General features: G+C 47.0%; 1 protein-coding gene and 1 pseudogene across 2 annotated transcripts; both read left to right on the top strand.

Moving 5' to 3' along the window:
- The first annotated feature begins 4,591 nt into the window (after nucleotides 1–4,591).
- On the top strand, nucleotides 4,592–16,167 carry Prox2 (prospero homeobox 2). 2 transcript variants are annotated; one of them, XM_005343357.2, is made up of 4 exons: nucleotides 4,592–5,890; nucleotides 10,770–10,880; nucleotides 14,318–14,512; nucleotides 15,580–16,167. In XM_005343357.2, the coding sequence occupies exons 1-4, from the start codon at nucleotides 4,592–4,594 to the stop codon at nucleotides 15,763–15,765; spliced, it is 1,791 nt and encodes a 596-aa protein (XP_005343414.1). In that variant the 3' UTR covers nucleotides 15,766–16,167. The 2 variants fall into 2 exon arrangements, with proteins under 2 accessions (XP_005343414.1, XP_005343415.1); XM_005343358.2 differs by lacking the exon at nucleotides 10,770–10,880 and having other exon boundaries at nucleotides 4,592–5,338.
- Nucleotides 10,879–13,645, top strand: LOC101999368 (annotated as a pseudogene).
- Nucleotides 16,168–16,977: the final 810 nt, after the last annotated feature.

Genomic DNA, 16,977 nt, shown 5'->3' with positions numbered 1-16,977 from the left:
CTCCCCCATGTCATACGCAGAACACACACACACTACACCTAGATCCTCACACCCCTTATGTCCTATGCTTAGAACACACACACACACTACGCCATCAACTTTAAATCCTCTCTACATTGCTTACAGTTCCTAAAACAATATTCACACCATGTGGACAGTTGTTAAATTGTATTGTTTAGAGAATAATGACAAGAAAAAACTTTACATATTAAATACAGATGGAACTTGTTTTTGAGACAGTCTCATGTAGCCCAGGCTGCCCTCAAACTCACGAGGTACCTGAGGCTGGACTTTAACTCTTTAGTCTCCTGCCTCCACATTCAAGTGATAGGATTGCCGGTATGAACCTCCTCTCCTGGCCCCAGATGCTTTTACAGTTTTTACTATTTTTAATTGTTTGTGTGTGTGTGTGTGTGTGTGTGTGTGTGTGTGTGTGTGTGTGTGTGTATTTGTGGTTATGGGTATATGAGTGCAGGTGCCCATGGAGACCAGAGGCAATAAATCTCCTTGGAGTTGGAGTTATAGGTGTTGTGAGCCAGCTGATGTGGGTGCTGGGAACCAAACTCAGCTGCTTGGCAAGAGCACTGCATGCTCTCAATGACCTGAGTCATTCATCTCCCCAGCCCCCTCAGATACCTTTTTTTAAGGAATATTTTCAATCCAGGCGATTGAATCTATGGATGTGGAACATGAAGATTTGCGGGACCACAACCGAGAAGATGAAAAGATTGGTAAAATCAAGTTTCTACAGAACACTGGGCTCCACTGAGTACCCAACATCTATTTGCTGAAACTCGGCAATGAGGCCCTCCTGGAGGTCACAGAGAGGGAGCCTGAAACCTATATGGAAAGAGAGTTGATGTGTTCAGAGATGAGATGGGCTATCTGATGCATTTTCTGAAAGGCTGGGAAAATGACAGAAGTGGGAGGAACCACTCATGCAGAGACATAGAGGGTGGAGGAAGGTGGCTGCCCGAACACACAAAGACCAGCATTCTGTCAGGACCATGTTCACAAGGATCCAAGACAACCTGTCAGCTGGCGGGCAGTCAGGGAAGACTTTGATTCCATGGACAGACATAAGCAGATCCACATTTTAGAAAATTAATGCCATGGCTATGTCACTGAGAAAACACCATCAATCAAAAGGGAGATTATAGCACCGCATAGATAGATCTCACCCCTCCTCATTGCTAGATAAGGTGACTCTTGCCTGTATTCACACATTTAAAGTACAAATTACTATTTTAGGGGCTGGAGAGATGACTCAGTGGCTTGCTGCTCTTGTAGAGAACCAGAGTGCAGTTCTAAGCACCCCTATAAGGCAACTCACAACTGCCTGTAACTTTAGCTCCAGGGGGTCTAAAGCCCTCTTCTGGCCTGTGCATCTACATGCACACACACAGAGGAGCACATGCCTTCACACACACACACAAAGGATAAATGTTAAAAAGATTTTTTCATATATACATTACAATACTCATGGTCAAATTGTCAAATTATCACAGGAAGTTAAGGAACATGTCTCTCTTCAACAGGGACAAGTTGTAATGGTCTGTCCTGTTCCTTTAAGAGACAAGTCCCTCCCTCTTTCACCCTTCTGCCTCTCCCTGCTCTTCTCCCTTCTTCCATCTCCCCTTTCCCCTTCCCTTCCATAACCCACTAAATAAATATCCAACCTCAGTCTGCATGGTGTGCTTATCCGTCTGTCTTTCATCTGCCGCGGCTGCAGCTCATGGGACTGGTTGCCTGGCCAAGGTCTCTCACGTGCCACATGCTCCCTGAATAGGACCCTCTGGCCCTTATGGCCCACAGGCCACCTGGGGGCTCCTGGCCTGGGACTGGCTGCCTTCGTGGCCCACAGTGGTCTCGACCCTGCTGCCCACAGCAGCCACTCAGGGAACAGTGCGGTTTTATTTTTACCATTACACAAACCATTATTATTACAAATATAACAATAATGAAGTTTTCAATCTGCATTAATTTTCCAATTTTCCTTTTTAATTAAAAATATTTCTTTTTTTATTTTTTATTTTTATTTTTTAAAAATATTTCTTGAGACAGGTCTCACTATGTAGCCTCCAGCTAACCTAGAACTCATTATAGAGATCAGGATAGCCTGACACTCAAAGAGATCCACCTGCTTCTGTCTCCCACGTGCTAGGATGAAAAAAGCTTCAGCTACCACACCCAGATCTTTATTTTAATAATTTACAAATGTCTTATTCAAAATGAGACTCTCCCCATTAATGTGACCCATGACCCTAACTTTATTAGCGGTGTATTCCCCCATGATATCACTGCACATACCACCACCCTCTGCTCCTTGACGTGGGGAACTTGAGTGTCTCTACCTGGTATCTGGCAGCCTGGTAGAGATTGAAGCCGAGGGTAGATATCACCAGCAGGCTTACAAACCAACAAAAGAGGCAGCCTCAGATAACAGTGGGCAGAAATAAATCAGCTCTCCACTGCCAGGAGTGTGTGTGTGCTTGTGCACGGGAGTACATGTGTGTACACACGTGTGTGTGATTGAACCTGTTCTCATCTGCTCTCCCTCGTCTGTTAGAAGCCTCTAAGTAGACTCTGGGTGGACAGAACATTTCCGGGTGGCTCTCGTGAAAGCGGCTCCCTTCTCATCTCTTCTCCCAGTTCAAGCTTTCAGTGCTTTCTTCACGGCAGAGTTCACACCCAGAAACAGCCTTCTGCAGCCCCTCCTAGACCAACAGGATCCCGGGAGCAGACCGCCAGTTGTTGTAGGAATTTAGCAGTCATTTTATCTGGGTTTGTTTTTTGTTTTTGTTTTTGTTTTTTTTTAGAAGTCCTTTGACCTTGAAGAATCCTTGTGGAATACAAGGATTCTTTGTTTTCTGTGATTTGTAGAGTTTTGCTGAAGGGATATTGTAGCCATCCCACACATTGGTCACAAGACACCTCAGGCATACCTGAGGCTCTTGCATTATTGTGTGTTGCAAATGTTACATAATAAGGACTAAAGCCTTGAGGGCGTGTGATGTTGTCCTTTAGTCAGCTGTATAAATTAGCTTAGTATGAGGAAGTACTTTGAGTAACAATCAATAAATAGGCCTTTGTGAGGCTGTTGGGGTTCAGTCCAGCACAAGAGGCTGGACCTTCCTGCTGCCACACAGGTCTTAAAAGTTCATCTTGGAGTGCCTTCTTCCTTCAGCCGCCCGGCCCCACACGGTGCACCCCAGTGCGCCCCAACAGTTCGTCTTCAGCCCTCCCACTGCAAGGAGGCATGATCCGAGCAGGGGTTCCATAGTAGTTGTAGAATAGATAGTTAAGTTAAAAATGACCTTCTGGGGCTGGAGAGATGGCTCAGAGGTTAAGAGCACTGGCTGCTCTTCCAAAGGTCCTGAGTTCAATTCCCAGCAACCACATGGTGGCTCACAGCCATCTATAATGAGATCTGGTGCCCTCTTCTGGCATGCAGGCACACATGGAAGGAATGTTGTATACATAATAAGTAAATAAATAAGCCTTTTTAAAAATGCACCTTCTGGTCTCAAGGATGCAGGACAGCATTTCGGTCAAGCAGCAATGACTCAAACTTGTTTCAGATAAGAATCTTGGGTTCAGGTGCAGTAGTTCCCAATACTTGGGCACCGGAAGCAGCAGGATTTCGGGGTCAAGGGCAGAGTATATAGTGAGACACTGTCTCATAAAAAACCAAACAAATCTAGGGATATGGCTCAGTTGGTACTAATCCTAGCACTCAGGAGGTAGAGGCAAGAGGATCCGAAGTTCAGCATCACTCCCAGCTACACAGTAAGTTCAAGGCTAGCCTGGGCTACGGAAGACCCACCCGCCAGGGTCCTGTTTATTCTAACTGGACCAATGGACGTTGCTGTTTTAAATGAGAACCCAGGTAACACTGTTGCTCTCGTTCCTTCTGGATGTGACCAGGCTTGTTTTGACATCAGCCTGCCACTTCCTAGTTGTACCAGAGCCCAGAGAAGCTGGATAAGCTGCTCCGTTGGCCACCATCATCAGCTGTTGTTTTGACACAGTCTCACTAATGTGGCTCTGGCATCCTGGAACTCATTTTGTAGACCAGACTGGACTCCAGTTCACAGAGATCCATCTGCCTCTCCCTCATGAGAGCTGGGATTAAAGGTGCGCACCACCACATCCTACTGTCATTATTATTTATTTTTCTGCCCCGACAGATATTCCCCATCCCCAAGAGGTTCACTTTTGGAAGTTTCTCAAAGCGGTGCCCCAATGAATGTGGCCTGGGAGCTCACTGAAAATGCAGTCTCTTCCCGTTGCAGATTGGCTGCACTGAAATCTGGGCTTTATCAAGCTCCCAAGGCGATTCCTTTGTATATTCAAGTTTGAAAAGCATCGCTCCACGTTGTTTTCTTCCTGTCTTTCATTTCAGGAATCTGTCCCGAAGGTTCCGTGGCCCTGGCCTTCCTAGACTCCAGAGGCAGCTGATTCCCACCCCTCTGCGTCTGAGGCACTCACTTCAGCGGTCCGTGCACCTCTGGCTGCTCAATTCAGCGGAATTCTCAAAGGCCCTGAGCTCCTTCAGGGCGCTCTGCACAAGCGTCCGGGGAGGCAGGCGATGGATGTACCTCCTGTTTTGCTTTCTCCTCAGTCCCAAACCTGCTCCCACCTGGCAGAAACCTGCATGGAAGGCGACAGAAGCCCACCCACAGTAGAGCTGGGCAGAGACTCCTCTATTCCCAGTGGTCAGCTGACCAGCTCCAGGCTAACTGACTCGGATTGGTTTTGGAATGAGCACATCCAGGCAAAGAGGGCCAGAGTGGAGACTATTGTCCGCGGCATGTGTCTCTCTCCTAGTCCCTTGGTGTCGGGCAGTGCCCGAGCCAGGGAGCGCTCATGCTATCCAGAAAAGGCCCGGGAGCGGAAAAGAAAGCAGAGCCTTCCGATGCACCAGGGTCCCCTGAAATCAGTTCCTGTCTGGGATCGAGCATCCAAGAAGGGGGGGACCCGGGTAAAAGAGCAGCTCCATCTACTGAAACAACAGCTAAGACATCTACAGGAGCATGTCCTACAGGTCGCTGAGCCCAGAGCACCTGCGCAGGGCCCAGAAGGTACAGAGCAAAGAAGCCCCACGGGGGCAAAGCCGAAAAACAGCTCCCTGCCTAGCCCCCGGACAATGGAGAGCAAACCCCAGCCGAGTTCTAACAAGGACATCTGTGGAGCAGTGAAGCCCAGAATGGTTGAGGTACAACAGCAGGCGGAGGAGGCCATGCTCCGTCCTTCCGGACCACGGGCTTTAGTGGAGACGCTGAGGAAGGAACTAAGCAGGGCCATGTCCCAGGCTGTGGACTCAGTATTACAACAGGTGCTACTGGATCCACCAGGCCACCTCTCCCAGCAAGAACCCAGCTGCCTGGGGCTAGCATCAGAGGGCAGAAGCCAGCCTTCACCTTCAGGGAGGAGTGCCTATCAGTCCCCACTTGCTATTGCCACCCTGCCTAGGAGGGTCCAGCCACAAGCTGGGGTGCCCTTGGGTAATTCATCACTGGCTACGCCTCTAGATTCTCCTACGTGCCCTGCCTCTCCGAGAGCAGTTCCCAAACCGTATCAGAGTCCCCTGTCAAACTGTCCCTTGACAGCTGTGCCTTCCCACATCTGGGAAAACCAGATTCTTAGCCAGCTTCTGGGTCGTGGGCCCGACGGCCATTGGAGTGGCAGCCCTCCCCAGGACTCGTCCCCAGCCCAAAGCCGTGCCTCCCCGGAGTCTGCCCAGCAGCCTTGGGGGTTGAGCCAGCAGCAGCTCCCCCTGTCGTTCACCCCTGTCTACCTAGAAAGCCGGCCTCTTCCACCCTCTGTGAAGATGGAGCCTGGTGGGCTGCGCGGCATGGCTGACAGGATTCCTTTCTCGTCCATCCACGTATCCTTTACTGCTCATGGGTGCATCATGGTCACCGCCCAGAGAAACAGGAAAACCACAATTTGAGGAGGAAGTGGGGACAGATATCTATGTTATACAGGAAATAGCTCTGTTTATCCAGTGTCTTTAAAAAACAAAAAACAAAACGAAACGGGGCCTCACTCTTTAGACCAGGCTGGCCTGGAACTCATTATGTACTCCATCCAGCTGGCCTTGAGAGTCTTGGCAGTTCTCCGCTACCGCCTCTAAAGTGGTGGGATTTTAAGTATGAGCTTCCATGCCTGGCTTCTCAGGGTACTTAATATGCTTTTGGCCTTTCTTCCTCATGCCTCAAAGCCTATTATTAGTTTCATAAGCAAGTGGAAGCCGTATTCCAGGATTTAAATATGATAGGGAGGTTCATTTGCTTTATGACCCAGCAGATTCTGCCGTAACTGACTTGTTCCTTTGGGTCTGAAATGGTTTTGTTTGCTGGCTTATGAACTCAAGTGGGCTTCTAAAAATAAGAGACATGCCCCACAGAGGAAAGAACTCGATATAATTGGGCTACCAGCTGCCATTCTCCCAGGCAGAAAGGGTTAAAGGAAAAACCTCATCTGAGGCATGACCTCCGTTGACAAACCTCATAGTCCCTAACACAGAAGGTCTGCAGAGTCCAGAGTGATGGTAAACACATAAGGGACCAACAACTAAGGCGTGAAAGGGTAGCTTCCCTCAGAGAATTGACCCCTCAGATGCAGCCGGAGGATGAGAAGCCCTCATTTTAAAAGAGGACTTTCCACTGGGTGGTGGGGGCACACACGTTTAATCCCAGCACTCGGGGCACAGGGGCAGACTGATTGGCTGATCTCTGAGTGTGAGGCCAGTCTGATCTACAGAGTGAATTCTAGGACAGCCAGGGCTACACAGAGAAACCCTGTCTTGGAGAGAGGAGGCGGGGGGGGGGGCGATTGCAGCTATCAGAGATGGAAGACTGAGCATATAAGATTCCTACTCCTTGGGGAAGCCCAGGCCATCCGAGCTGGCCTGCAGCAATCTGGATCTTACTCTACTATAGATATGATTGTTAGGCAGAGCCTCCCTTCTTTTCTTTCTTTTTCTTTTTCTTTTTTCTTTTTTTGAAGACACTCTTTCTCAGTGTTGTTCTAGCTGTTCTGGAACTCACTCTGTAGACCAGACTTGCCTAGAAATCAGAGCTTCACCTGCTTCTGCCTCCAGAGTGCTGAGATTAAAGGTGTGAACCACCACTGCTCAAAGGGAAATTGTTAAAATTAGAAGAAAATATAGCTTGAATAACTATTTGGCCCAAATTCTTAGGGCTGAAGAACCCCTTTCCCAGCAAGCATCCTGTAGAACTAGTGTGCCAGAGGGTGTATTTTGGATGTCACTTTTCTTAGCAAGCTGTGGGCAGGGAGCCTCCCGCTAATTGCATGGAGCCCCGCCTTCAGGCTATTGTGTCTGAGGCCCTAAGAATAGTCCTGTTTGCCTGGTGGCTTCAATGCTTTAAACCCTGGGGACCAGCACCGCCCTGTTCCTTAAGAGCTGTGAGCGCCCCCTGCTGGGACGTAGTGGTAGAAACACCCTAGAGCTCAGGCTTTCCTGGAAGGCAATGAAACATTTTATTTTCCACCACTCCCTCTGTGGGCAATAAGAATATCCTTATCCAGACTGGAAATAGGAAATTCTACCTGTCTGTACCTTTGATATCACTGGCTTAAACTCCTTATTAAAGACCGTCCTTTAAAAAATTTTTTTTTTAATTTTATTTTTTTGAGACAGGGTTTCTTCGTGTAGCCTTGGCTGTCCTGGAACTAGCTCTGTAGACCACGCTGACCTCAAATTCACAGAGTTGCCTGCCTCTGTCTTCTAAGTTCCGGCACTAAGGGTGTGTGCCACCACCACCTGGCCAAAGGCCCTCCTTAAGAAGACTCATTTGGGACTGGGTAGATGGCTCAGTGAGTAAGAGTGGTCACTTCTCAAGCATGAGGGCTTGCGCTGGAATTTCCAGTATCCACATGAAAAAGCCAGGCATGGCTGCACATGCCTGGAGCCTGATGGCAGAGACAGGCGGGGCCTGCTTGAGAGCTTCTTAGTCAGCTAGCCTAGCCGAAACGGTGGGCTTCTGCTTCAATGAGAGATCTTCTCCCCCACAGAAGACAGCCCTCAATTCGCTAGTAATTTTAGGCTTGTCCCTGCCTGGTGCAAAGAGGATGAGATTTAGGTTTAGGGGCCTATCCTAAGACAGCCCTAGCCCCCTAGCCCAATCCCGGTTCCAGTGTCAGAGTACAGGAAATGTGGTTTTTTTAAAAAATATTTGTTTACGATGTATACAATATTCTGTCTGTATGTCTGCAGGCCAGAAGAGAGTGCCAGACATCATTACAGATGGTTGTGAGCCACCATGTGGTTGCTGGGAATTGAACTCAGGACCTTTGGAAGAGCAGGCATTGCTCTTAACCACTGAGCTATCTCTCCAGCCCAGGAGATGTGTTTGCAATGACCTGAGACTCCCAGGGAGCATCCTGCCACCTTTTCCTCCAATTATTTCCTCCCCTTGCTGCCTCTATGGGCCATGAAAGCCACACAGAGTAGGCTTCTTTAAAAGGGAGAAGTGTGTGTTACACCATGCTGGGCAGGGTGATAATGATTGGCAGAGCTTGAGGGTTTCCTCTGTGGCAGGTGGGCACACAAACATGCTCTCCATCACACCGTGCCCTCTAAAAGCTCTATGATCGGTTCAAATATTTTTGGTGGCACAACCAACTGGAGGCTATTTATACACTTTCTCCCACTCAGCCCCTGCTTCCACGTTAGCCCTGTTTATGTATTTATATTTCATGTGTTTTCTCATGCACGTATGTCTATATGAGGGTGCTAAATCCCCTACAACTGGAGTTACAGTTGTGAGCTGCCACATGGGAAGTGGGAATTGAACTCAGGACCTCTGGAAGAGCAGCCAGGGCTGTTTAAGCACTGAGCCATCTCCCCAGACCCACATTAATCTTTTCTAAAATAACTGAAATTCTGAACTCAGAACTCCATTTGGCCCAGTGACTCACATTAGGGCTATGGCTGAGGATCAGGTATCTAAGAGGCAAGGCAGGAGCAAGGAGCAAACTAACTTGCCCAAGGTCCCAAAATGCAGGATTCACACCCAGTATCTAATGAGCTGCCAAACGCAAGTTTTAACCACTGTACATTTTAGAATGTACATTTTAGAAAGAAGCCACTGGAGACGTCAGGTGACTTCCCCAGATCATACAGTTATAATAAGTGACCAAATCAGTAAACCAACTTAGGGTTTTGGGTTCCCAAATCCAGAATTATTTTCACAGCTTTTATGAACCAATGGGGCAGGGGGTGGGGTTTTCCACACAGCAGACTAGCTGCCTGGCCCATCTACATTCAGTGATTTGGTTTCTTTTGGTTAACTCGAGTTTTCTTACTGGGATTGCTGTCATACAGTTACAATTAAATGGAGGTGACACCCAAGGTTACTCGTGGAATGCTCCTTAGCAGCCTCAGGACTGTCCCTGCTAACTCTAGACATTCACGTGTGCTTAGGGCGGCACCACAGATCTCCGATTGTTAGAGAAGCACATTCGTCTTCACGGGGAGGGGTGGCTTGAAGTGTCATTTTCCATACGTGTATCTGACTTAGTGCTGGCCATCCCCTCACCCCTTTAACACGCTTTCACTGAACAGCTACTGGGATGGGTGTATGGAACCGAGGTAAGATCAAGCCCTTGCCCACAGGGAGCTCACAGCCTCAGTGGGGAAGACAGCACTTGGAGTGAAAGTTCCAGTGAGTCTAAAATCGTAATAGAGGTTTGTGCAGGGTCCGTGAGTCCTGGCTGAGCAAGGCCTAATTCTATAAGGAAAGCTACCATAGGACACCGAGCTTCTGAGCTGCAGTTTAGCAGACAATGGGAAGTTCTGCCAGGTGCCAGGAGGGGCATAGATGTAGCTCAGGACAAGACTTCTCTACAGAGCAAGAGCTTTGTGGGATCTGATACTCTGCCTGGCTAGTCAGGAGACCACTGAGGCGACCTCTCTCTTACTCTATAGGAAACTGAGGTAGAATGAAAGGAAGTCCCTACCCGAGGCTCCCAAGGGCTCTGTCTGTGGCAGAGCTGTCTCTCCCACCCTGTTCTGAAAAAGCACACAGGATACAGGATGCTGTACTGGTGCCAGACAAGCCATGAGGTGTGACTTTCACATACCAAGATGCTTGAATATTGTGCAATTTGATGCAGACGACTTCCAGCTTATCTGATCTATTTCCAGAAAAGAAAAATATGGCAAAATCCCCAGTCAAAATAAATATAACTAAAACTAAAGCAGAAACCACAAAGAACAGGCAATCATTTCTCAGAAAATCTGACACAATTATTTGATAAACTCGTTTAATATTACTATTTATTTTTAATTTGGAGTCAGGCTGGGTGACCTTGAACTTCTGGTCCTCCTGCCTCCACCTCCCAATTTCTGGGATTCCAATCGCACACCTATAACTTCGTGATTTTGTAGTAACAAAATCCACTTAGACTGGGTCACTTGCCCTTTGTTGCCTCTCCATCCAAAATGCTGTCATCTCTTAGAGGCCAGCACTGGCTTGGCTCTGCAGGTAGGTTCAGGACAACCTTCTGGTAGTTTTAGTGGAAGGGCTGAGGCTGCCCCCACATCACCACTCTGCTTTCCCTAGGTAGATGGAGAATCCCTGCTTCCACAGTCCCGTGTCACTCTGTAGGGCTGGTGCTTCCCACATGACTAAGAGAAAGTCTGGTGAGTTTTACAAGTGTCCCCCATGCTTGTGGAAGTGCCATCAGCCCAGAATGTAAGCTGGTGCTTTAAGATGTTCTTGTCCTTGACACCAAAGCACATCCAGGAAGGCCTGAGCCCTGGTCACTTGAAGAAGGCCAAACTCATGTTTTTCTTCACACGGTACCCCAGTTCCAGCCTCCTGAAAGCGTATTTCCCTGATGTCCAGGTAAAGTCACACACTGTTTCAGCCTCTGTGTAACTCTCCAGCCGCTGTGTTTTGCCCAGTGTGAGGCAGGTCCTAGGTCTTCACTGCCCTTCCTTCGTGTGATTGATGGAACTGGTGCAATTTCCAGTTCTGAGACTGTCTGGAGAAAATCATGGATCTCCTTATACTACGAAAAGGTGGGTTTCAGAATGTTTAGGCCTTTGAGCAGTAGATAATCCCAGAAGTGCACGGGAAGTTTAAGTATGGGAGGAAAGTGATAGTATTGGGTGGACTCTTTGGTCTAGTAATTACTCTTTGGTGGGGACCTTATCAAAAATAATAAATGGGGCTGAAGGTATGGTTCAGTGGTTAAGACCACTTGCTGCCCCTGGAGTGGATCCAGATTTGAGCACCCATATGGCAGCTCACTGCCATCTTTAATTCCATTCTAATTCATGAGATCTGATGCCCTCTTCTGGCCTCTGCAGGCACTACAAGCATATGGTGCATATACATATATGTAGTCAAAACACTCATACACATAAATATTTTTTAATGGGGGTTGAACCCAGGGCCTTGGGCATGGCAGGTAAGAGCTCTATCACTGGGCTATAGCCCAAGCCCAAATCTTTTTTTTTTCTTTTAAAGAAAAAGAATGTAGTTTAAGAAACCGAGAAAGGGAACTGCTGACATTAGGATCAACTCTGTGCTAAAATGCTGTGGCGTGAGAGGCCCTGAGTGCAATCTGCCAGGCTCTGTTTTCACCGATCAGTTCTAAGCATGGAGTGCAGTTCAGTTTCCACTAGTGGTGCTGGCTGCCTCTCTACATAGAAGTTAAGATCCCTGGACCTCAATAAACCAGGCCTTCATACCCCTCAAACCAACAGAGAACAACCTTTGGAAAGCAGAGTACAAACAAACCTACAACTGAAAGAAAAGTCTCAATATTTGGTAAAAGGACTAGCAGACACAGGTCCAGGATCGTCAACTTGGTATATTTTCCAGTTCTGGAAAAAAAAATTAAGAATCCAAGACTACTTAATGGTAAAGCATCATTCAGAAATTATTTGACAGCTGAGTTTCTTAGAGAAAATTTATATATATATATAGTATCCATAAAGTCTCTACAAGCCTTATCAATGAAAGGTCTCTTAAAGATCTTTGCCTTTCTTTATGGCTTCCTGTGTCCAACATATGAACTTCCTGATAAAAAATTTGGAGAGGTCCCAAGAATTTTTAAAGACCTTGGGTATCCCTTTGCACTGTCCAAAAACTTCATGTGTACAGTGGGAGCCCCTCATACCTGGCCTCACACTGTGGCAGTCTTGGTGTGGCTGACAGACCATATCAAGACTCATACTGCCACGAAAGGAAGCGCATCTTTATTTGATGACAGGCAGCCTTGGGGAGAAGAAATTGAAGATGGAATTCTACATAATGAGTTGGTTTTGGACTACACCCTAAGATGCTCTGAGGGTTTCACGATCAGTGCTGACAGCTTTGAAGAGATGAATGCAGAGCTGCAGTCAAAGCTGAAGAATTCATTTAAGGTAGATGCATCCAAACTGGAGTCATTAGCAGTGGAAAACAAAGCACTAAATGAGCAGATTACAAGACTGGAGCAAGGAAGAGAAAAAGAACCGAATCATCTGATATCATTGAAGAAACTGAAAACTTCTTTGCAAGGATATGTTCAAAAGCATAAAGCATACATGAGCGGTTTGGAATTGCATTCATCCATTTTAGACCAGAAATTGAGTGGTCTTGATGAAGAAATTGATAGAGAATAACTAGAATGTAAAACAATAAAACAGATACAGAATAAGCTCACCTACAGAATATTATTGATAACCAGAAGTACTCAGTTGCAGACACTGAGAGAATAAATCATGAAAAAAAAATGAATTGCTGCAGACCAACGGGATTGCCGTAACCAGAGACCTGGAGGCTGAACAACAAATGTGGACGGAGGTGAAGGGGCGACTGGAGCACAGCTAGCAGACTACCACAAGTCGGCTACAACAGGAAAGCTTATTCCCATAGGTGCTCACAATTTCAAAGGTTATGACTTCAAAATTACGCTTAATCCCGAAGTTGGTGGCAAATGCCTTGTCGAATACAGGGCTCAGTGTATGTACCTCTCAAAGAGCTCCTGAATGAAAGAGAGGAAGAAGTGAACAGAGCTCTAATTAAAAAGATCGGCCTGGAGGATGCTTTAGAACAACCAAACACCACGAAGACAGAGCACAAGAGTGAGGTGCAAAGGCTGGACGACCTTTACCAGCACAAAGCTCAGGAGCTGAGGAAGAAGATGAGAAGTGTGCCAGTGAGCTTGAATCCCTGGAGAAACACCAGTGAACGAGGGCCTCGGGGAAGCCATGGATGCGTTACAGGCTGTCCAGGTGGAATACCAACAAAAGTTGTACTACCCTCAACTGAAGAAAGGAGAAAATAACTTACAGCATCTTTTTGAGATGATTGCTACACATGTAGGGTCCTTAGAAAAACATCTGGAAGAACAGATTGCTAAGCTGATGGAGAATATGAAAAATGCATGTCTGAAGATCTCTTGGAAAATATCAGAGATCACAGAGAAGTTTAAGAGTAACGCTGCTCTATTTAAGGCTCCTGGTGAATGAGCATAAACTAATGGTGGCTGTCTTGTATCTGTCAGACATAACATTAGCTGAAAATATTTATATCCCAAAATTATGGTAACTTGGTAGATTAACTTTTTAGGTATAACAAACCAGTTAATAAAAATAAAGTACATTAGTAAAAAATGAATAAAGCACAGTAAAGAAATGGGTAAAATGTAAGGAGCTTGGGATATAGCTCAGTGGTACAGGACATGCCTAGGATGCATAAAGACATGGGTTTGACCCCCACTCAAAATGCATTTAAGACACCAAACTTACAACCAGACAGCTGTGTCTAAAACCCAAGTAGAAGCACATACAGATCAAGTGTGCCGGTGAGGTAAATCAAACTGCATGTTGGAACCAACCCCTGCCTGTGCCCACAGGGGGTTTCTGAGCTCCACTACTCTAAGTTGTGGGGTAAGGCCTCTTATCTCAGTCATGAAATCCCTGCAGTAGATACTGAATCACATCCGTTTTGCAGCTCCAGGAGCCAGGAAACTGCTCCCTGAGCCATACCCTTACCATCCCCCTTGGCTCCTTCCTCCTGCTGTTTCTGGGGCCCAACCCAAAGTCTTGCTTAGATATATGGACAAAAGCCTAAAGGTCTAGCACATAAACTGTATTTTCTAGTGAGGGTAGGAGTTTTGAGACTAACTGCACAGGGTTGGCCAGCACCTGTGGCTCCTTTTCCTGAAGTAAAAACGGTTGGTGGTTGAAGCCGTTCACATTGATCCCAGGTTGAACTGGACACTGACAGTTGTGACTGCGAGGACCCCATGGCAAATGTCTAACTTGATGAACCCCTTGTTAACACAGTTCAACCGCTGCATCACCTCCCAGATGATCAAGTGGTTCAGCAACTTCCGTGAGTTTTATTACATCCAAATGGAAAAGTATGCCCGGCAAGCAATCTCAGACGGTGTCACAAACCCCAAAATGCTGGCGGTTCTCCGTGATTCAGAGATTTTTCGAGTTCTCAATACACACTATAACAAGGGGAATGACTTTGAGGTAAGTCGATGCACTGGGTCCCCTGAGATCTGAGATGTGTTTTCTCTGAATGGTTGGCTCTCTAAGAACGTCCCTTCTAGGTCAAATGCTGGGCTCTGCTGTAGCATCTACTTCTTGCCTAGCTTTTCTGACAATTTCTGCTCTTACTAACAAGTGGTTCTTGTATTTTCTCAGTTCTGTATGTGTGTCAAATTCAAATTCCTTCTGGATGTAACAAGGCTGAAGAATTCTCAACTCTCGGGGCCTCCGTGAAGGTGCACAGTGGTGCCTTAGAGCCTGAGTGGCGAGTGCCATGGGTAGCTGTTTGGCTGCTCTCTTCCTCTCCAGGGGCCCAGTGTGTCTGGTCACAGGCTGCATTGCTTTCTTCTTGCTTTTCTCACTGTGATCACAGTTTATTGATCCCTTCAAGAGTGTAAAGTCTGCTGGTTTCCACAGCCAGAACATGTTGGAAACTGAAGGCTATCTATAGAAGAGGAAAGGGTTAGAGACAGCGTGAGGTGGGCAGCATGGTTCTACCCTGCCGTGTGGGGATGGTCATTTGGTAGGCATTGGCAGCAATTTCCTAACCAAGCTGCATCTGAAAGTCCTATGGGACATCCTGTCACCTATGGTGCTGATTTGGGTGAAGGTCCTGGACCAGCCCCTTCCAATGGCTTTGGAAACAGGGATTTAAGTCCTTGGGATCTGAGCTCTACAGGATGGAGGGTGAGGCATGACAGTCATAAGCTTGAGGGCCCACCTTCTCACAACAGGTCTAAGGAAAAGAATATTACTACCTCTCATTTCCCTTCACGTCATTTCCCACTTAGTTACGAAAACATGCCTAATCGGTGGAACCAGTAACTCCTATAAGTCTCTGATACTTGCTCCCAAGACTACTTCCCTGGATGGTCATCTAAGTTCTGGGTTTCACTAGGGAACAGGGCAGTCCTGGGCTGCAGAACCTGGGGTGGCAGAGCAGGAATACTCTAAGCCAGCAACAGGCATCACTGCCAGAGGGCTCGCCATGGTGCCAGCTCTTCCAGCCTCAATTCTTCCTTTTCTTGGGGGTGTCTTTGGGGATGCAGGTCCCAGACTGCTTCTTGGAAATTGCCACCTTGACATTACAGGAGTTCTTCAGGGCTGTCTCCACAGGGAAAGATTCAGATCCTTCCTGGAAGAAACCCATTTACAAAATTATTTCAAAACTGGACAGTGACATCCCAGAGATACTCAAGTCTTCCAACTATGCCCAGGAACTGTTTCGAAGTTAAGATTAAAAAAATGAGGTCAAGTACAATGTCTTGTAAGGAAGGTGGAGGCAGGAGGATCAGGAATTGGACAGCCTTGGTTACACAGACAGATGATCAAACAAAATGAGAAGACTGGCCTAGGATGGCCCAAGGGTTGTCATAAATGCCAAGCTGTAGTCATTTAAGAGGGCACAAGAGGACACCTCCCATGGGTACAATTGCCATTTTGAATACTTGTTTCCTTGTCCAGAATCATCCAAGACTTAACCTTAAACACAGTGTATCCACTGAGACTATCAGTGTGTTGGTCAGTGCCATTATCATCAAGTGCTGGGACATGGGTCATCCTGGTATTTCTGCAGCTCTACAAAGAGATTCAGAGCCAGGCGGTGGTGACACACATCTTTAATCTCAACACTCAGGAGGCAGAGGCAGGTGGATCTCTGAGTTTGGGGAGAGACTGGTCTACAGAGGGAGTTCCAGGATAGCCAGGGTTACTCAGAAAAAGCCCTGTTCAAAAAAAAAAAACCATATAAACAAAAACAAAACAAGAAATTTTAAACTGTGGATAACTCATTGATCCATATGCCAGGAAACTGATTGGTCAGGAGTGTGGAGGAATCAATGCTATGTAAACTGGACTTGCGCTGGGCAATTCATGCTGTCTCTCAGGATCTCAAACAGGAAGAAGTCATACCAACAGGGCACGTGCAGAGTGGCATTTTCATCTGACAACTTCGGCACTCAGGAGTGCTTGCTTCATCATCCAAGACTTTCCCTGATGATGTCAGCAAACCCAGCACAGGCTTCCTAAGGGACCGTGGCATTGCTGCTTTTTGCATCTGTCTGCTGGGAAAGTAGGTCCTCAGAAAAATCCCAACAGTCCTACTTGACCTATGCAACAAGATCCCAGGCTGCCTATGCAGAGAAAAAAGCCGGAACTTCATGATGAGAAAGCCAGAGATCATCTGGTACACCTGTTTAACTCGTGGAGGAAACTGAGGCTAACACAGGCTGCACAGGGCCTCACAGGCCATAAATGGCATGGTTTGGACAAATGCAGAAATGGAGATTTTCCTACTCCAAAATAGTTACAGTCCATGACAGAACTCGCACACATGAACAAATGACGTCCATTTTCCCCTTAGGCACCTGTAAAGCTGAACGACTGTGTCATCTACTCAGAACCAAGCTCGTACGCACTGCTGGAGTGGGCAGGTGGGCATGCTTCAG

Source organism: Microtus ochrogaster, chromosome 1, assembly GCF_000317375.1.
Source record: "Microtus ochrogaster isolate Prairie Vole_2 chromosome 1, MicOch1.0, whole genome shotgun sequence".
NCBI lineage: Eukaryota > Metazoa > Chordata > Mammalia > Rodentia > Cricetidae > Microtus > Microtus ochrogaster.
This window is presented reverse-complemented; position numbering and strand designations above follow the sequence as displayed.

Coding starts and splice junctions, on each gene's coding strand:
- Prox2 (XM_005343357.2), top strand. CDS start 4,592: ATGGATGTACCTCCTGTTTTGCTTTCTCCTCAGTCCCAAACCTGCTCC. Junction 5,891..10,769: donor TTCCTTTCTCGTCCATCCAC/GTATCCTTTACT, acceptor TTGACACCAAAG/CACATCCAGGAAGGCCTGAG. Junction 10,881..14,317: donor CGTATTTCCCTGATGTCCAG/GTAAAGTCACAC, acceptor TTGTTAACACAG/TTCAACCGCTGCATCACCTC.